The sequence below is a fragment of the Falco biarmicus genome, chromosome 2, assembly GCF_023638135.1.
Source record: "Falco biarmicus isolate bFalBia1 chromosome 2, bFalBia1.pri, whole genome shotgun sequence".
In the NCBI taxonomy this organism is placed as follows: domain Eukaryota; kingdom Metazoa; phylum Chordata; class Aves; order Falconiformes; family Falconidae; genus Falco; species Falco biarmicus.
The window spans coordinates 19,879,865-19,900,622 of NC_079289.1; the positions used below are offsets into that span (position 1 = coordinate 19,879,865).

At 37.8% G+C, this 20,758-nt stretch overlaps 1 protein-coding gene across 12 annotated transcripts in view; it reads left to right on the top strand.

The window, feature by feature from the left end:
- ZMYM2 (zinc finger MYM-type containing 2) overlaps nt 1-20,554 on the top strand; it is a 91,982-nt gene extending 71,428 nt beyond the window's left edge. For 10 of the 12 annotated variants that reach the window (XM_056327088.1, XM_056327090.1, XM_056327082.1 and 7 more), the window contains 13 exons: nt 260-425; nt 1,343-1,377; nt 3,107-3,236; nt 3,411-3,526; nt 4,346-4,517; nt 5,976-6,083; nt 7,873-7,967; nt 9,141-9,309; nt 10,293-10,444; nt 14,473-14,587; nt 15,684-15,935; nt 16,315-16,435; nt 18,820-20,554. In XM_056327088.1, coding sequence (XP_056183063.1) covers nt 260-425; nt 1,343-1,377; nt 3,107-3,236; nt 3,411-3,526; nt 4,346-4,517; nt 5,976-6,083; nt 7,873-7,967; nt 9,141-9,309; nt 10,293-10,444; nt 14,473-14,587; nt 15,684-15,935; nt 16,315-16,435; nt 18,820-19,012 — 1,824 coding nt within the window. In that variant the 3' untranslated portion in view covers nt 19,013-20,554. Of the gene's footprint in view, nt 1-259; nt 426-1,342; nt 1,378-3,106; nt 3,237-3,410; nt 3,527-4,345; nt 4,518-5,975; nt 6,084-7,872; nt 7,968-9,140; nt 9,310-10,292; nt 10,445-14,472; nt 14,588-15,683; nt 15,936-16,314; nt 16,436-18,819 lie in introns of those variants that run through there. The other 2 variants (XM_056327091.1, XR_008820000.1) reach the window with 2 other exon arrangements.
- Nucleotides 20,555-20,758: the final 204 nt, after the last annotated feature.

Sequence of the window (20,758 nt, forward strand, 5' to 3'; positions counted from 1 at the left end):
CTAGAGGTGAGCAATTTTTAAAGATTTAATGATTCATTCTGGGTGTTAACCCCCAGCAAACAATTGAAAATAAAGTGGCAGATGTGCCTGTGTACACCGGTTAGAAGGTAGTGTAACTATCATAGAGCTTGCTTGAGCGGAACTTGACTGTGTGGCAGTAATGATTCTTCAGTATTCTTAAAAACAAAACCTTTTAAAATGTAGAAATAATTTTTTTGGAGGCTTGTTTAAAAATGTCAAAATCTTCCTTTGCATTAAGGCTGCACGATGTGACTGTTGTAAGTCTCAAGGAACTCTCAAAGAGAAAGTGCAGTGGCGTGGTGAAATGAAACACTTTTGTGACCAGCACTGCTTGCTCCGTTTCTACTGTCAACAAAACGAACCAAATCTGGCAACCCAAAAAGGACCCGAGAACTTACACTATGGTATGTGCTGCTTTATGGATGCTAAATGGCAAACAAGATGCTTCCTTTAAATGAAAAATTTAAAGCTGTATGAATTATTTATTTGTTGTAATAAACTGTGTTAGAGATTACCCTTTTTTATTTTAGCATCAGAGGCATCATTGAGCTGCTTGCTATTTTTTATCTTAGCTCTTTATTTTATTGCTTTTTCAAGAACTGAAACGTTGTCAGGTAATCAAACAGTTTTGTAATCGCTTTTTAAGAAGCATCTTTTTAGGTTAAGTGTAATTTTACTGTTGTATTATCATGGGGACAGAAAATGTTTTCCTCTCGTCGTGCTCTGGTTTGTCATTACTTGCTCTGTGGAAGCACTTATTTTCAAAATGTGTTTTGATCACAGAGAGCATACAAATGCACCAGGAATGAAAAAAGAAATAAATTGAATTAAGAGGAAATAAATGAAATGGAACTAAATGGGAATGGAATTAAATTATCTATATAAGAGGAATACATTGCTTTATTTTTGTTGGCAATAGGTACCATGTAAATTTGCTGATGGGGCTGAATGCATGTTTACGTGGTTTAAATGGCAAGTGAGGCAAAGTTCAAATAAATCAGCTTTTTAATTAATGCAATTGTAGCAATGCAACTTCTTTCTACAGCCATTTTCATATTTGAACATTTCGGTGTTTACTTTTTTGAATGAGGCTGTATTCACATCTGGATGGAGCACTGATGAGCATTTGTCTTTGTGTAGTGGTGAGGTGCCTGTGAATGAGAAGTCTCCCATGCAGCTCTTGCCTGTGATACAGTACTAATCACTGCTGTTAATTTGATGTTATCCTGATGATAGAAGTTGTCTGAGTTGCTTAACTGAAATTTACTTTGATTCTGAAAAAGGGGAAAAATTTTCTAAAAATGTTTTCTTATATTTTTAGATCAGGGCTGTCAAACCCCCCGAACAAAAATAACAGTAAGTACATATATTTAACATATATATAATACAATCAGATGTATTTAAAATGTGAGATCCTGATGGCTTAAACGATGCTATTAAAAAAAAGTTATTATATTTGAATGATACTAAGCTAAATTTATGGAGGCTTTTAGTCTTTTTCACATCACTAGTTGAAATTACATTTTTAAATATTCATATTTTGTCTTGTCAGTGTCTTCTGGACACTTTGGAAAACCAAAATATCAGCCATGTATTTTACATCTGTAGTGCATGGAAGTGTTGCTTAAAACTTGATTCACGACTATGCGTATCTTAAACACACCTGATCAGTCTAAATATGTGAATATGGAGTGTGGAAAGGGAATAGAGTTTCACTGGTCAGTTAGAATATTAAGGTTGTATCTCAGCTATGAAAGGCTGAAAATAAAGCTTCAGATCTTAAATTACAATTCCCAAGAGCAGAATAATTGGTGCTCAAGGTCTGATTGACTTTGCTGCAGGTGATAGAGTAGGGAAGCATAACCTTTTGCAGGATCATTGTCTGGGAGGGTGGGAATCATCAGTGGAGCAGCGGCCTTCGTTTTTGCGTTTCAGTTTTTATCAGCTTGTCGGAAGTATTACTAATAATAATTTTTTTCAGTTAGTTTAGTGTATTTTGTTTGAAACTCAGTTCATCAGATGGAAGATCTTGGAACTGCCTGTATTTCCATGAAAAAATGGACTAGTTTCTTTAATGCAGATAGGCTGCTATAAGCTGAATTTTAGATTTAAGTGGAAGTATTTTGATGGCATTATAAAACAGATTAATGAAAGACAAAACAAGATTGCTTAGGTAACTAGAGACATGAGACAAGCTAAACTGTCTTGTTACAAACATATAGTATTTAATGATGTTAATTCATTCCCTAAATTTTTAAAGATCATATAAAAGCTATGTGTGATACAGTAATTTTTTTTTTTATTTTAGAAAATGTACGCCTGTTAAATAAAGCCTGCTGCTGTTCTTGTGACTTGACTTCCCTTCTGTGTTTAAAAGGATATGTGGGGCTAGTCTTACTGCATATGACCAAATAAGTGACAGTCGTGCTGCGTAAATCAGGTTCTAAAACAGGTGCTAGGTGACAAAAAACATGTCTGGACCGAGATGTGGGTTTTTTTACTAGTTGACTGTAAGGATGCAGTTTGAGCATTATGGGATATTCCCAAGTATTTGTTGTCACTATTGTAGAGCCAGCAGGGGGAGCTCGAAGCTCATACTTCAGGATTAAAAAATCGGACATATTTTCAGAAACGCTTTTTTTTTTAAAAAAAAAAAAATGCAATCTTTGGATTATAGCATAGTTCAAGGAGGTTAGACTTTGAGCCAGGAATTTGTTATGCTACTTATAGTGAATTCTTTTTACAGCTAAAATGAAATTTGAAGTTATAAAACAGCTTAAATTGCAATTCCATTTAAACAAGAATATAAAAAAATAATATCTTAAACTTTAAAAAAAAAAAAAAAAAAAAGAAAATGAGCCAGAAGTTGTCAAAGTGCTAGGCCTGACAGCAAGATACAGCTCGTTACTAGAAATGTAGAGTAGCTTGCAATTAAATAATAATAGTTGGTGCTGGTGTTTCATGCTGTTGTGAGCTTCCTCTTCAGTATCTCATATGAAAAGTATCAACTGATACATTAAATCAAGAACGTTGTGTTGGAATCAGTGTAGTGCAGCAGCACATTGTCTTATTTGCTTGTCTGTAGGGCTCAGCACCACCACCTTCTCCAACACCTAACAGAGAAATGAAGAACAAGGCAGTTCTCTGCAAGCCTTTGACAATGACGAAAGCCACATACTGTAAACCTCATATGCAGACGAAGTCTTGTCAGACAGGTAACTCTTGAACTGTACTGGAACTACTAATTTCTTCATTGCAGATTTTTATTTTTTAACTGTCACTGTCTTGGAACACACGGCAAATATTCTAATTTTTTTTCCCTAAACTGCAGGTGTAAAATATATTTAAGTACCTGGCAGTGTTTGCCTTTTTCTTTTTTCTTTTAATAGAAGATGATTGGAAAAAAGAGTATGTCCCAGTGCCTATTCCTGTACCTGTCTATGTTCCGGTGCCTATGAATATGTATAGTCAAAATGTTCCTGTTCCTACGACGCTTCCTGTTCCTGTAAGTGAGACTTCAGCTTCATGTTTAGATCGGCATCCATCCACATGCTTGTGTGGGACCACTTTGTATTCTTGACTGTTCTCATTCTGTTCCATCTAAAGGATTGCAGGGTGCTGCAGCACTGTTCAGTGGGAAGGCATTAGAAGTGTGACAGTGGCACTTAAGTACTAAAATTGAGGAAATAATCTGCCTGCTTTCAGTGTGAAAATCTTGTGCTGCTGAGATTTTTAGGAACAATTCTGAGTGATGCTTTTGAGTTTGCTCAATAAGCATTAAATAGCAAGATTTGTTCTGGTAAAGGGGAAACTGAAAGATTGTCTTGGGAAGGGATGGTAGAGGGGGATAAACAGAAGGAAGAAAAGTAAAAAAAAGAAACTTGTGCCAGCAAAAGAAAGTAAATTAAATTTGTTAGCACTTAAGTGCCAAATCTCATCCACATGGTGGAAAAAACCTTGAATTCCTAAAATTCTGTGTTCTACCAGCAAGCCACTAAAATAGGATGTTGACTTGTCCAAACTGTTAGTCTGAAGTTATAGTCAGGCAGGTTTGAATTTCCAAAGTCCCTTCTGTTCTTATTTTGACCCACTGTATTTTGTCATGCTTAACTTTATCCTTTCCTGCTTTCACTTGTGTTATCAATAATTCATATTGAATTTTTTAACCTGTGAACATTCTTTTGTTAGCCCACACTGAAGAAATATGGTTCTCTGTATTAACAGTGTCTTTTAGAAGAGGGATGTAGAGTTTGTTGACTGCTGTTGATGCTTTGCTGCCGCATTTTTTTCTTTTTGAATTATCTCTTCTTCCCTGTCTGCATAGGTGCCAGTTCCAGTTTTTTTACCCACTACTCTGGATAGCAGTGAGCAAATCCTTGCAGCAATAGAAGAGCTGAGGGGAAAAGTGCCCCCAGATCCTCTGGAAACTGAGCTACTGAACTTGTCAGAGATGGCACCTGAACATGATGGAAAAACTGAAGCTTCTGATGTGACCAGTGAGTTTCCTGCTGAGTTCTTGATTTTTTGGAGCATTGAGGTGTATGTGTGGGTGTGAATCAAGAGAGGAGCTGGGTTTTTTTTTATTTTACTGAAAGATTCTGATTGTTACTGTGCCCTAATTGAGTTGTTATATTAAGTGGAAATCTTAATTATTTAAATATTGTAAAAGATAATTTTAGCGCATTTGAAATACAGAAAACTCTCCGAAGTACGTTGTGTGGCTTTGGTGTGCTGTACCAGACCTTTGTCTTTAAAAACACAGGCATTCCCTTTGCTTGGGCCAGCTCCATGGCTGATGACAGGCACTTATCCAGGATCACAAACACATTTTTCTTCCCAGCATAACTCAAAACAAACCAAAACCCCACTGTGTTTATCCTCCCAGGAAAACTCAACTCAGAAGTTTAGGGGAAGTGATCTCTGTAGCTGTGGCTTACAGGTGTGAACCCAACTTCTCTGTACAGAGGTCTCGCCCCTTTGTAGTAATACATTACTAGGCACGTTTTTTGTTAGGTATGGGGAAGCATGGACTGTTAAAACTAAGAGAAACATAAATTGCACAAGTGGAACTGTGATCAACAAAACCAGGTGACCTGGTGAAGCTTTTGCTCTTGATTGATCCTGACCTGCAAGGATCATCTCTTTCTCGATAGCAATGCTTCAGCTGATACATATTTGAGTTGTGATGCTGAAATGGCTTGTCATCCAACCAGGTCACCTAAAAGGACAGAACTGTCTGAGACAACTTTACAGCTGAATATCAAAAAATCCTGCACATTTGTAATGCTGTTTTTGCAGTGCACGTACCTCTGCCCCTCTTCCCCGTCTCTGCCTGCCAAAATCCTCAAGTCTCTTCTGTATCTTCCCAGGAGAATTTGCCTTCTCTTCCAAAAACTAGATTTTAAGATTTTTGCTTGACTCAGGGGAAATTTTGATGTATGGTGGGTTGTTCTTTTTTTTTTGTTTTTTTTAAGCTCTTTCTAAATGTGTCTCAAAGGATGCTGATAAATGACATGAACTTACACTTTGAGCCTGGTGTATAGGAGGCTAGTGGTGCTGCAGTTCCAGGAGCCACATCCTCTTCCACACTGTTGCCATTCCCCCACTAAAGCTGGGCTTTTCTGGTAGTGTTACAAGGTTGCCATTAGCAGTTCCTTGTTCTCTTTTGGTTAAGTACAAGCTAGCTAAATGAGTAGATTTATGGGATCAGAGCTTGCTCATTTGCAGGGAACTGAATTTGGAGAAATCTGTCTTTGCCAGATGTTGGAAAGAGGTCAAGCTTTTGATTCCCTCTGCCTGCTTTGTTTACTTTTGTAGGATCTCTTTCACAGACTTGAAAGTCTGTCCTGTTGCAGGCAGAATCATGTAGAAAAATAACCAACACATGGATTGCATGTGTTGGTTAAAATAACAAGAGTTTTGTGGTGGGTTTTTTTTTGTTTTGTTTTAAACAGGTGTAATAGTAGAGTCGGATCTTCTGAACTCAGAAGCAGAGGCACGGACAAGCTTGCCTGATGTTCCATATGAGCCAGACCTTGATATTGAAATAGACTTTCCAAGAGGTATTTTTTCTGTCATTTTAATAAATATTGTGAAGTAGACATTGTGGGTAACTATTGTACCTTGTTTCATCATCCTTTCAGAGGAGCTTTATTTGATTGCAAGATCCACCTGACTGTTAAGTAAAGCTTTGCAATGTCTTTGCAAGACTGGAGACTCCTGAATTAGTTCCTCCATCATTTAAAATACAGTATTTGAAACAGAATTCAAAGAAAAAGGGGAGTTAACCTTTCACAGATGAACTTGACTGCACCACTTGGTTTTGGACGTGGATTTAACAAAGCTATTTTGAAGGCTCAAAGACTCGGATGGCATGTAACAGTAACGAATGCATTCTTCGGTCACTAGGTATTTCCATGGAAAGTGGTGTTTTAGAGCAGAAATGGCGAAAGGGCAAATTTCCCACTCAAGTTTGGTAGAAAATTGTGAGCTGGTGTGCTGCACATCATTGGTGTCGCCTTTTAGTATCTTGTTAACGTTTGTACCTGTATTTGAAAAAGGTAGCCTTATTTGAATTAGCAGGAACATCAATACTTTGAGATCTTTCTTGAAAGAAGGTCTTGGGTTTATGTATTACAATTTCTACCACTCTATCGAATGCAGGCAACAGTGACTGTTTCCTTATACCATGTTCTAATCAATCCAAGATCTAAGAAAGCTCCTGGCTGTAGCTCGTGTCTCCGTCAACATAGCTTCTCTTGGACATGTATCTCTCATACCTCCCCTGGATAGCTTCTCTAGCTGATGTTGAAAGGCTCCTTTTGCCTTGTGCTGTGGATATCTGCACTAGATGCCCAGACTGGGTTTCCCAGTTTGCTGTATGTCTAATTTAAAGGCCAAGTCTAGGACTTAGTCTGACCTTAGTCTTAGGGAGTTTATTAGCCAGATGTATACTAGACTTTTAACTTTCTATATAAGTGAGGCTCAATACATGAGGAAAAAAAAAGCCATGGAAGAAAAAAAAAAAGTTGAATACTAAATAATAGCAGTTTGTAATAGATATTAATTGCACTAAAGTGCTTCCAAGATACGATTCTTTGTGGTAGCAGGAGAAGGACTGGTGTTTAGTCTGGGGCGGATTTCTCAAAACTTTGCACGCGAGTGCTGTTTATTTCCTCTGGGCCGGTTTGAATGGTGTCTTTAGTAAGGTGGTGAAGTCAGCCAGTTAGAAGAGCATTCAGTTTTGAATGAAGACATTGTTTGATGGCTAAATGAGGGATGAACCATCTTGAGTAAAGTAAATAAAGGTGAAACTTGCAACATTAAATCCATTCATGTGTTGTCTCGTTCCACTGTGTTGCCTGAAAGTTTTTAACCAAGTATAAAGTGCTATGTAAGATACAAAACATGAGTAGAAATTATGGAAAGAAATGAACAAAAGTGCCTGTAGTAAGTTAATGTGTATTTTTTCCACTTATTTCTCTCTATAATAGTTCATTCTCACTACAACTTCAACTTCTTAATACTGAAGACTGCCTAGGCAGGAAAAATTGTTTAAAGTCCGTAGTAAGAAATGCTGCCATCAAGACTTGAGATAGTGCTTGGAAATGTTGAGCATTGTGTCCTTTACAGTTTGTTTAGAAGTAAACATTTTGATAGCTTTGCCTTACTTTCAAAAGAAGAATAGGTTTGTTTCCTCTTACTGAAATCCGATCTTTGGTGATGTTTATAGATGTGCTTTTGTGGACCCCTTATGTTAATGAACACTGATATAGTTCATTGGGGTTTTTTTTCCAAACCAATATTATTCAAAAGATGTTTAGAAATAAGTTTCTGTTAATGTATTTTCAGCAACTGAGGAGCTTGATACAGAAAATGAGTTTTTGTTACCTCCCGTTTTTGGGGAAGAATATGAGGAACAGCCAAGGCCTCGGTCTAAAAAGAAGGTAATTTTGTCATGCTAATAAAAAAATTTAAAAACCCCACAAAATTTAAGAGGGCAATAATATGCTGGGGTTTCGGTTTTTAGTTCTCATACTGATCTAAAATGTGTTACTGCCTATTCATACCTGATACCCTATCTTTATGATATAAGTTGATACGTTTCAGATAATAAAGTTATTTCAGTCCTGTCTGTTGCAGTTAACTGTTTGATTAAATAGGAGTGTCATTTCTAAATTGTGATCCCATTTTTGCTTCACATTGTAGAACTGTTGACGTGATGTGCTAGTGTGTATATAATTTCTGTATTCTTAGTAATGCATTTCTCTCTTCTGGTTTGAACAAAACAGTCTTGGTTTAATTTGATAGTAAAATGGAAGAATGTTTGCATTACCATGGCTTATAATGGGAACTGTAGCATCTCCTGTATAAATTAGTTTAAACCCCCCACTTTTTTAGTTGCTTGTGATTTTCCCAGATACTATTTTCAGTCAAAAAACTTATTTTAGATACTGCAAATAAATAAGCCGTACTCTTTTATTTAGAAGGAAACTAACAAGAAATAAAGTTTCTGGTGCCTGGCACAAAGTAGAAACAGTTTTGTTGCAGTAACTACAGCGGGTATCACAGCTTTAAAAAAAGACCCATCCAACTTCTAAGAAAAAAATATATCTTTCTGGTTTTAAACTTGGAGTCTAAACTGTTGGTATTATCCACTGGACATTATCCACATGTCCACTCCTGGACATACTTTTAACTTGGGACCAGTGCTGGGTTTTACATTGATGGCTTCAGTTGAACCTAAATGTTGACTTTCTGACACAGATTTGTAGCACTTTTATCTTCCTGCACATTAACACAATGAAATCCTATAAATACACTGAATTATTTGGTGCATCATGTGGTTGTTGCTTAATATGATCTAACCAATGCAGCAGCTCCATTATCAAAAATTATTCTGTCTGCATTAGGAACCAGTGTTAAAGGTGAATTAGAAACATTTGTCAGCTTAAGTAAACACTGTCCTTGGAAGTATGTTCAACACAGAAACTACCTACAGAATGAAGCATGTGTTTCTTTGCACTGAACATTTTGTAATTTTGCATGCAGCTTGCTTATTCTGCCCGGCTTCTGTGTTATTGCTGCCAGTGGTGTTAACCGCTGTGTTTCCATGGCAGGGGGTGAAGAGGAAAGCAGTGTCAGAATACCAGTCTCACGATGACAGCTCTGAAAACTCGGAGTGTAGTTTTCCATTCAAATATGCCTATGGTGTAAATGCATGGAAGCACTGGGTAAAGTCTCGGTATTTAGATGAAGAGCTTCCAGAATTAGAGGAACTGAAATCAAGTAAGTATTCCCAAAAATCTGGCATCCCAATTCTTACTTGGTAGGGAGAATTGTTGTACTCGTCTGATTTTCAGCTGGAATTTCTAATGTAAGTTTTCACATGTGCCTAATGTTCCCACAGTGACTGGGATTATTTTATCACAGAGTTGCCAAACTCTTTGTTTTGTTTCGTTTCGGTTTGTCTGGGGTTTTTATGTTGTTTAACTACTATTCCCTACTTGGTTCAGTGTGCTGGGTCTCATGCTTCTCATGCAAGCCAGGACAGCACCTTTCTGCCTCTTCTGACTTTCTAGGACCGTTTTGATTATTTTGTTTGTTTGTATCCTGTTTTTCCTCATATTTTAACTTGCCTTGGAGTTCACAGCTTTTCTGGACTTCTGAATTGCAAGGGAGGGGCATCCTATTCTTCTGTTCTTTGTGCTGGAAAGAGAGCATCTGAGGCTGGCATTATCTGGCTGTGGAGCTCTGGCACGAGGTGGCCTTTGCTCCTGTGGAGCTTCGCTGCTCTTTCTGCAGTGCTCCTCTGTGTGTACATTGGCACCGTGAGGGAAAAGGGCATTGCTGGATTGCTGCTACTCCTGCTGTTCTTCAGCTCCCACATGCGTCTTAGAACCTTTGCATTACACTGTTGGATCTTTGGAAACTGCCATTTCCCCTGAAGGTCTCCCTCTACAGCACTGTCTTCGCTTCGGAGTCTTGGGCCACTTCTGCACTCAGCTTTTTCAGAGCAGTGCATGTCAGCATGACAGTGCGTTCGTCAGTGGGTGATAACTGCATTTGGTTAACTAGACTTTACTCTGGTAGCCTTGTTTATTTTAATACAGACCTAGTGCTTCAAGTACTTGGTGCTCTTAGACTTGTCCATTGGTTAGTGGAGAGGACAACAAGCCAGTTTCCCACTTTCCAGTCCAAAAATACCCCATCCTACCCTCACCATGTAATCATTCTGTTGTGTAATGTAGCATTTTTTCTCTATTTTACAGTAAAGTCTGTGAAATTAAAGGAAGATCTATTATCACATACTTCAGCTGAGTTAAACTATGGTTTGACACATTTTGTCAATGAAATTCGAAGGCCAAATGGAGAGAACTATGCACCTGACAGCATCTATTATCTGTGTCTTGGGATTCAGGAGGTTAGTAGAGGCTGGGAAGCAGACCTACTGATTTGACTAACCCATTTCAGTGGAAGAATGGAGATAATGTGGATTTATTGGCTAGGAGCTATTCTTAATATAATGGCTATGATCTGGAACACAGAGAGGCTGCTGTGTAAATCACATTGTAGAAAGCTGTCTGTATAGAGAATGGGATTGCAGACCCATCCTGAAAACTCAAATGCAAACTGGTATGCTGTAATAATTTTAAGCTTCTTGCTGGGTTAAAGCAAGGAATTTGCAGTTTAAAATGACAGGTTTTCTGAATACTGTGCTTCATTTTGGTTGCTAAAGATGGCTTAACGTAAAAACAGAATGAAACAAGGCATGATCTGTAAATGTTTTACTAATTCAGATACTTAGCACATAGTGGAAATGAGCTATTTGAAGTGTCTTTTTGGCAGAGTAATGTACTGAATATTGCAGATTGTGGGCAGTCAGGCTTTACTTTGTAGAGTGCAGGAGACTCTGCTACATTGACTGTCTTAGACATACACCCTGCCCGCAAATTGTAATTACATTGTATTTCAAAGATAAAGGGAGTCAATTTAGAGTTATCATTTGTGAAGGCAATAACATATCACTAGATAATTAGAAAAGCTATTCTGCAACTTATCTTTTAAGCAGAGTGTGTCTTTAATTTTTGGTACATAAGGCAAATCATAGATAAAATAAGCAGTGTTCAGGACTGAGAACACAACATTTCATTCATGTTAAAAGGCATTAAAAATTGCATATGATGTGGTAAGCAAGCTGCTCACAGGCTTTGCAGTCCTGCTTAAAGTGCTTCATACTTAAGGCAGAGAACTTGAATCAAATAACAATTTTTTTTAATCAAAATATTTTTAAAATAAATAGTACCTATACTAATTTTTCCATATCCCGAGTATCCAAAATTAGGGAATTACTTGATACCTTTACCTCATGATTGAAATTTGAGCAGCGACCAATTGTTTGGCATTTTAGTCAATATTGCTACAAGGCATGTTTCAAATTCAACTAGCTTTCTGCTTCTGCACTTGCATGACAAACTGTGTCTCTGTATCTTTCTGTCGAATTGGAAATACTCTTATTAAGCTGATAAACAATACACAGTGTGAGGTACATGTTTATAAAATGGAATTAAATTAGTATTTTCTCTTTTTTCACCTTTCTCTTTGTGCCTTTGACATAGTCTGTTTTGTCTACTGTGAAAGCTAGTTATTTTTACAACTTTTGTTTTTTTCTAGCGCATCAGAACCAAAGTTCATGTAGCACAACACAATATTCACGTGCCGTAATACGCATACACAACACTGGAACATTAGAGGAATAACTTGCAGTTGTTTCACTGTAATTTATGCTTATTCTTAGTGTCCAGTATTTAATTCAAGCGATGTTAACAGCCCCATTTATTCAGCCCAGTTGTGCCACTGCTATTCAGACTGGTAGGAAGATGTGCCCTGTTCTGAGGAGTTTGCATTTCACAAGGGCAGGCAGTGAGGGAGGGACAGAAACGTGCAAGCATGTGAGCTGTCAAGGGTTGCAGCCAACATCTGTGTGCGAATGGCAAATTGTATGATGTATATGCCTATGCGTTACCCTTCTCAAAGAAACAGGTTTAAACCAGTTAATGGTACACTAAATGCAACACAGTTGTTGCAGTGTGCAACAAAAGTCCATTGCCTTCTGGTATTTTCTTAGTACTTCTTTCCATCTTGACAACCCTGACGTGGGTACTCTCCTGAAAGAGAATAAATTGTCTGCTACTGCATAAAAGGTACTGGCTCTGTTTAACTCAAAGGGGCTCAGAGGAGTTTAAGTGATGCCATTTAAGGTTAAAGTTGTGCCAAAGTTCATCAATATTTTGCTGACTTAGAGTAAGTTTCTCTTTGAAGGAAGAGAATGCGGAAGCCCTAGGTTAGAAAAAGAGCACTTTCCCTCTCCGCCAGAATTACTGCACTTGCTGTGGCCCAGTACAGGCTCAGGCTGGAGCTTTTCCTCATGGCAGTAATACGGTTTGAGCGCAGGGGAGGTGCTCAGGAGTCTTAAATCTCCAGTTGGCTTTTTGACTTCGTAAAATAACTTTTTCTTAAGGGAAGCACTTGGAAAATCTATTCCAGCAAACTGGTCCCTGACTCAAATGATACATTTTCTCAGTTCAGGTTCGTTTGCAGCTGAAATTGTTCTGCTTCCGGCCAGAAATGGTTCAGTAATGGTTTTGGTAACTTTGAAGTACTGATCCTGAAAAAACAGCACACTTAAAATGAAAAAGGTTGTTGCATGGTCAGGTGGGCATCTAGTGGAGAGGATTCCTCTGGCAGAAGGCGTTAGCCTGCCTTGCTCCCCTGCTGCATCGTGGCCTTCGTTCTTTATCCCAGTACAGATTGGGAGGCTTTGGTGGTTTTTGGTTTTTTGTTCGTTCCCTGTTCCCACCCACCCCCACCCGCCCATAATAATGGGGTTGTCTGGGCAAAATTCAGGCTGATGGAGCTTGGCAGATGTTTGCCTGAAGGTGTCTGCGGTTTCCACAGAACTCATCTCAGGTGGCAACAACTAAGGCTGATCCTGGGTCCGCTAGTGTCTGTAGAGAGCAGAGCACAACGTTATGGTGTGGTAAAGAAGGTTTGTGGATGCATGTCAGGTGTTGTGTACCAGGGAAGACTGCAACATGTCATCGTTCTTTTGTAGATTCTGCAGTGCTAATGGTCCAGGATGCTTCACAGGTTTCTGCTGGGGATGTTGAGGTTTAGCCAAACACTTATTCTGAACCAGGAAACGGAAATATTTTTAGTTGAGTTCTCACAAGCTTGTGTGGGAATTACTTTTGAACCAAATTTCAGTCTTAATTTCAGTTTCACTGCCAGCATTCAGTGTCTTTAATGCAAACCAGAGAAAAAGAAAATTCATAGAGGAAAAATGTGCCAGGTAACAGAGAGGCAAACCTAGTGAAGCTTTTAGTGAGTTGTATTGTCTGGTTTAGAATTGCTTTATGAAAATCAAAACTGAGGTATGTAGAGGCAAGCACATCTTGGGGAATATTGCGCTTTGAAGAGTTAGTTAAACTTATTATATATATTTATCTAAATGAAGATGTGTTAGAGACTTGTAGGAAAGTGTATTTACTCGTTTTTCCTTATTATAAAACTAAATGCAAAGATAAGAAAGTCAAGGTATGCTGAGCAGCCTAGTATAAACAAGTGCTGTGTTTAATGTTTCTTCAAGTACATGTACAGAAATAGATGCCATTTCCAGAAGTGAGTACATTTTTTGTCTGTCATTTTTATTGTATTCACTAACAGGCTTGTTCATGCACAGATAACACGGAAGTGGAAAATTTAAGGAGCCAATCCTCAGTTTCTTACAAATGTCTCCAGAGAGGATAGCATCAAATACTAGTGTATCCCTCAGCCATTAATTCTTGGTAAAGGTTCAAAAGAGTTTCTGTAAGATCAAGCGGGTTAGGATAATTTGATTGTAGAATAGGCGGGTGCCTTGCACCATCCTATCATTTTTCTTGCACTGCTGTATATCATTACCACAAATACACGGGTGGTTTTTTGCTTTCACTTGTGTGTTGAAGGTGCTTTTGTCAGTGTCCAGAGTTCCCGTTTAAAGTGGCAGATTGTTGCTAAATGGTTGGGTTTTTTTCATTGAAGATCTAGGTGGAGGAAAAGATAAAATAGTTATGGATTTGGGGTTTGTGGGTTTTGGTTGGTTCTTTTGTTGTTTGTTTTTTTTTTTAATAACTCCCTATTCACTGACTCAGTGTTGCACTTAGGAAATTTTAGAGAACAATGGTCAAGTTGTAATTAATTTTTTATTTGTATTCAGTCAGAAATTTACAACATATATTGGAGGTAACTTTTAACTGCTAAATATTGGAAAAATGTCATTGCTTTATTTTTATAGCTAACTGTGTGTGGTTTTTTTACAAAAGTGCAAGCATTGCACTGAAGAAGAACCTTATAGCACAGGAACTGTTTTAATCTGGAAGTGTAAATATTGTGTCTCTCTCTTTTCTGTAGTATTTATATGGAAGTAATCGAAAAGACAACATATTTATTGATCCAATCTACCAGACGTTTGAACAGGAATTAAATAAAATCCTTAGAAGTTGGCAACCAAGCATACTTCCAGATGGTAATTTTCTTTTTGGTCATGTATGTTTTTCATCTCTTAATAGTTCTGTATTCTTAAGCATGTAGATACATACAAACATTTTATGCATTGCAATAGTATTTGATTAAAAATCATAAAGATACCATCTAAGAGTTCATTTAAGACTGCACATGTTCTTACTGTCCTGTTTCTTGGTAATCCATACTGCAAGAGTTGAGTCTGCCACCACCTGTTAAGCTTAAATTGGCTATCTATTTTTAGGAAAGAAAGTTAGGATAAACAGCTGCTCTTTGACCTGTACTTCAAACCTGAGCAGAATTTACTTTTTTTCCAATTCCTTTCCCAAATGGGAAGCAGGTAGGCAGGCAGGTGCTGGGCTGTGTGTGGGTAGGGCTAACGAGTTGTGTATTTTAGCCTTTCTTAGCTGGTTGGGAGGACTCTCTTCTATGGAGCTTCTGCTCAGAAGGATCATTAGTTCATGGAGAAAACAGGAATTTTCCCCAGCAGATCAGTGTTGGTGCTGAACTGCAGGATCCACTGTTCTTCCATCTTTCTCACAATTCTCTTTTCAGGGCATGTCCTTAACAGCCCCTTTCCTCTCTCTCCTTGGCACTGTCTTTTCTCTGTATAGCTCTAGAGCGCCTTTGTATAGGGTCCTCCCTATACCCTGATATGGTCCAGAAGCGCTTTCCAAGTGAAATATCCATTAGTAGTAAGAAAGAAGGTATAGCTATTCAAACACCTTGCCTGAGCAGAATAAAATGAACTAAAAAATATGCTGTTTATGAAGGGCTTAAGATTAGCCCCTTGAACATTTGGTTTTATGTAGTAACATGATGGAGCTGCATGTAAGCGATGCTGTTGTAATTAAACAGAAATACGTTCCGTGTGAAATGGCCTATACTCGTATTTCCCATTACCTGTCTCTTACTGAAACAGTGAGTGTCTGTCTTTAAGAGGTGGTTTTGGGGCTGTGAACATACAATTAAATATGCTTATTAGAGGCTTTTCATGATCCTTCTGTTAAATATTATGGTAAACAGAAACTTGATTCTCTTGCACCTGGACAGTTGGTGTGCTAATCCATTGTATTCTCTCTAATATTCTTTTTTTAAAGGATCGATATTCTCTCGAGTTGAAGAAGATTACCTTTGGAGGATTAAACAGCTAGGATCACATTCACCAGTTGCTCTTCTGAATACTCTGTTCTACTTTAACACTAAATACTTTGGCCTGAAGACAGTGGAGCAGCACTTAAGACTTTCTTTTGGCACTGTTTTTAGACAGTGGAAAAAAAATCCTCTAACAATGGAAAGCAAAGCTTGTCTTCGATACCAAGTGTCTTCCCTGTGCAGAGCTGATAGTGAAGGTACTATGGCAGTTGAAAATTAGTATTGCAGGAGCATCCACGTTGTGCTCCTGTGAGGGACACCTGAGCACCTTGCCAGGAGCCAGAGGTCTGCCTTTGCGTAAAGTTGAGCAGCTCAGCTCCCCGATCTTTATAATCAGAGTGCGTGGTCCATGGAGACAGCAGGGTCTCTGTGTTAAATGATCCCCCTGAGCCCACTGGTCTCCATGCTAAATACTGTGACTTTGTTGTGGCGGTGGGTTGCATTTCCAGTGTGCAGATATGCATAGTTGTGGCAACCGCATTGCGATATACTTGGTGGGCTGCCCACTCTGGGAAGTTTACTGAAAATGTAAAGTAACTTCAAGTTATAGCTTAGATCTTGATTTTCTTCTTAAAGATAAAATTACTACTGGAAAAAGGAAACACGAAGATGATGAACCAGTATTTGAACAAATTGAAAACACGTCTGATCCAGCTAGATGCCCTGTGAAAATGTTTGAGTGCTATCTGTCTAAAAGGTAAGCATGCTACAGGGTGATGTGCAAGTGGTCTGGGGGAGACCTGGGTACAAAAGGCAAATATTTTTATGCAACATGAAAGATGCCCAAGTAAAGGGAATGGATTGAAATCTTCTGAAAAATACCTAAATGAAAGCATTGAAATCTCCTGTTCTGTATCTGGACAAGGCATGCAGAAGGTGTGGAAGCAGCAGAGTACTTCAGTGTAAGTTGTCAAGGACTTCATCTGGCAGTGATAGTATCATTCAGTTTTCTTACCCGGAAACACCAAGTGTCTCTGCAGAGCATTACCAGCAAGGGATCTGGTAGGTTTTACTGCTGAGGGTTACATTTGTGAGGTCCTTGTCTCTTCAGTAAAAATTGGATTGAGACAATGCATTTGCTTCATTTTAAGTCATCAGGAATCTGAAATTTAGATGCTTTTGAGATACCGAGCTTGAAAGCATGCTAAAAATATTTTGTAGTAGAAAAAATACTACTGACAGTAGCCCAGCATTTAGAATGGCTTGTTACTTTCCAATCTGCACAGAAATTAATACATTAAAAAGAAAAGCTTTGGCAACTCTTAAAACCAATAATTCAGTAGTGTTTGAAAACAGGATTTCAGGGGAAATACTTTTCTTTAATTAGAACAGCCATTCAAGCGACTGATTTTAATGTAGATTTTATGTAACTCTAAGTTACATAAATACAGGCAAGTGATACCAAAGGAATAAAATCACATTGTGTATACAACACAGGAAATCAAATGAAGTGTGACCCAATGTGTGTTAGGAAACAGCATCTTACTCTTAAAGGTGAAGAAGTTGCACACAGTGTAGGTAGAAGTGCAAGCATGTGATGTTATAGAAAGAAGCAATTAAAGAGAAGCTTGTGGTCCGTTAATGCAAGGACCTGCTTTTCATAAACTCAGTTCTGACTGTTGCAGGGAGGGGTTTTTTGCCTTCACACAAAAGGTCATGGTTCAGAGAGGGTATATCGTTAAAAAGTTGAAGCTGGATTTTTGAACTGACTTACACAGCCAGTAGTGGGGAGAGAACAAATATTTTTTTTTTATTTTTAGAAACATCTCAACATTGGGGAGAAGAAGGCACTTAAGCTCACTTGCAGTATCGTTTATGGAGCGGTTTCAAGTCCTGCTGTCTTACAGATATTGGTCACCATTGCTAACTAGAGCAGCAGACTGCTTTTCCTGGTTCCACTACTAATAACATACACCTCCCACCTTTCATGAAATAATTTTAATATTTTACAATTTAAAAGCTATTGCAAAATTTAAACTGATGTTGTAATTTAAGGTAATACTGTAAAGCTATTGTAAAATTTAAGGTAATGCTAGCTGTTTGACATATACTTGGCAACTAGTGGACAGCTGCAGCTGAGATTTCCAGATCCTCTCATTCACAGCTATCGAGACTGTATCATTGCTTGTTCCTACAAAAATACTGGCTTGTCAAAAATGTAGGAAGGAGGTTAAAATATTTGAATTATTAGAATATTTTGAACAGTCATATTTTGCTTCTTACCTGATTCTTAATCTGATTTACGTGGGAACAGAACAAGCCAACACTTTCCCTAGCAGGTGAAGAAGAGCACCCGATACCTTACCAGCCAGTTTGGGAAGATGAGCTGGTAAAAATTTTACCAAAGACACATGAAATGGAGTTGACTCCTGACGTTTGCAGTATTTATGAAGGAGGGAGCATGAATGAACACTTCCACAGGCAGGGTTCCAAATTATTTTCTGAAACTTGCCTAAATGGACAAAATACTAGAATTTCCTTAAAGGAGTCTTGTGTAGTGGGTTAGATTATGTGTCTGAGCTGGATCAAACTGGAAGTATAGTGCATCAGGAATTAAGGGATTTTAAGACTTAAAATGACCAGCCTTTCAAGGAAAATAAAAGGATGGATTTTACCACCTTCTTGTGTTTTTGTGCAGAACTGCTGCCCTTGATTTTCGAGGGAACCCCAGGCTCCACATGCAGAGATAGCCATATCAGGCAGTGGTGCAAGTAATTACTGATATCAAAATATGTCGATCAGTGGTTCTTGCATAGATAGCAAGTACTGTCTGGTTTAGCGAGTCCTGGATCTGCAAATTTTTGAAAGCTGGAAGAGTCTGTGGTCTCCTGTGTGCTTGTTAAGTCCCAGGCACCTGCTTTTGGCTGCTCTGAGGAGGTGGGACTGGCTGGGCTTGGGCCAGACCCAGCAGGGCTCCTTCTATGGACGAGACCACATTTCTCCATGTTAATTTTTTTTTTTTTTTTTGGTAACTTGCTGAGGTACAGTTAAGAGTTTTGGTTTTGCAGGATATTGAAACTGCTAATACTGTTTTATCTTGTGAGGGTGTTTTTCTAACCCCCTGTATTTTCCCCCTTGTAGCCCACAGAATCTGAATCAGAGGACAGACATGTTCTATCTGCAGCCAGAGTGCTCTGTCTCTGCAGAGAGTCCCATCTGGTACACTGCGACTTCACTGGACCGCAACACTTTGGAAAATATGCTCGTACGGGTTCTTTTAGTAAAAGATATTTATGATAAAGACAATTATGAACTGGATGAAGACATAGATTAAAACAAACTTCCAAAAACCATCAAGAAAACAAACAGCATTAGATATAGTCATGCTGCTAGACCTTTACTATGGAAAATATTTCAAGTTTACCCTTTGTTTTATGAGTTTTGTAGCAGTGTGTACCCTCAGCTGGGTATTACCATGTAAATAGTCCGTGAGTGAAAGTTTCCATTATTCTGCATAGTGGTTTTAGGATACATAACAAACACATTTCAGATTCTTTTTTTTATTATTTATTTGATTAGATATGTTTGTAACTTTTTACATTGCAAAATATGAATGAGAATGTTCCATGTCTTTTTTTTTTTTTTTTTCCCTTGTAGTAAGAGACATTCATATTGCACAGATCTGCTGTTGGAAGCTCCCTTGAAAGGAGGCTCTTTTAATGGGTTCTTAAACCGGATGGTTGTGTATGGGTAGCACTACTAAAGTTTAGAACTTGCTGTGTCTTTCAGAATTTTTAAATGAATTGTAAACTAATAGGTTTTTTACTTTTTAGTTACTGAAGCCTTATAAGGTTATGTAGAGAGATTCCATCTTATGTACCAAAAATAGACAAAAGAGAATGCTGTCGATATTGGTGTACTGTAATGTGAATCTATTCTGGTGAAAACATTTTTTTTTTTTTTGTTGCCCTTATTAAAACCTTAGTGTCCTTTCCTTATTTGTGACTCTCTCTCAATTGCCCCTACAAATAATAAATAAACATATATATATAAAAAAATAAATGAATATAAGCTTAAAGCATGTGGTCATCAAGACATGTATTTTGTAAAAAAGAAAAACAAAACCAAAAACCCTTCAAAAAAACCAAAAGAAAAAAAAAAAAAAAAAGAAATGTCTGATGACAATGCTACATAATTCTTTTCCATCTTTACTTTTCTGACCATAAATACCAGTACCTCATATTACTGTAAATCTGTCCTTTGTAGCCTTAGAAGGGATTTTATGCTGTATTATGTAAAGTAATACAGTATGCTAAATTTTAAACTTTTGTTGTTTGTCCTTGCATTGTTATATGTAAATACAGTCAGTACTTGACTATGGGTGGGAAAATTCTTTTACCCAATGCCTCCGTTCAAAAGCCATATGAGATGTGAAGTTGCAGAAAATGGAAAGATGATTTTTTTTGAAGAAAAGTCCTTTCATTTGTTCTATATCCTTTCATTGTGCTTACTTTGCATAAGGAGTCTGATTTCCGGATACACGTTTAGCTGCTTAAGTTTTGTTACTTGGTCTGGTTTAACTGATGCGAGCAGTATGGTGGTTCATGCAATGGTTTGCTGTTGTACTGAAAAAAATGTAGTAGAATATTCCACTCTAAAGTAGTCATAAGTTTGGCTCTCCTAAATGGCATTAAGCATCTGTTGAGAGGAATCATCTACTAAAGGGGAAACTTTCTATGTATATATATTACCACCTGAGGATTTATTTCTTGCAAGGGCTGCATGGCTTTTTCATTTTCCTTAGCTTAAAAGAACACACATAGGGATGCATCTTTCTATATAGAGAAATAAAGCTTCAGTTGCTTTGTTTGGTTAAGCAATTTTATTTAAATTTCTGCTAATCTTATGTGTCCGTGAGTGTGTATTAACTTTAGATATACCACTATTCCAAAAGTAGATTGAGATGTATATGTTTAATTTTTCATTTTTTTTCTGGTGGCTCTACCCTTCCTGTGAAAACAAGAAATACTGCACAGCAGCAGTGAGCAGATCACTAATGGTTTCAATGCCCTTTTCCCTT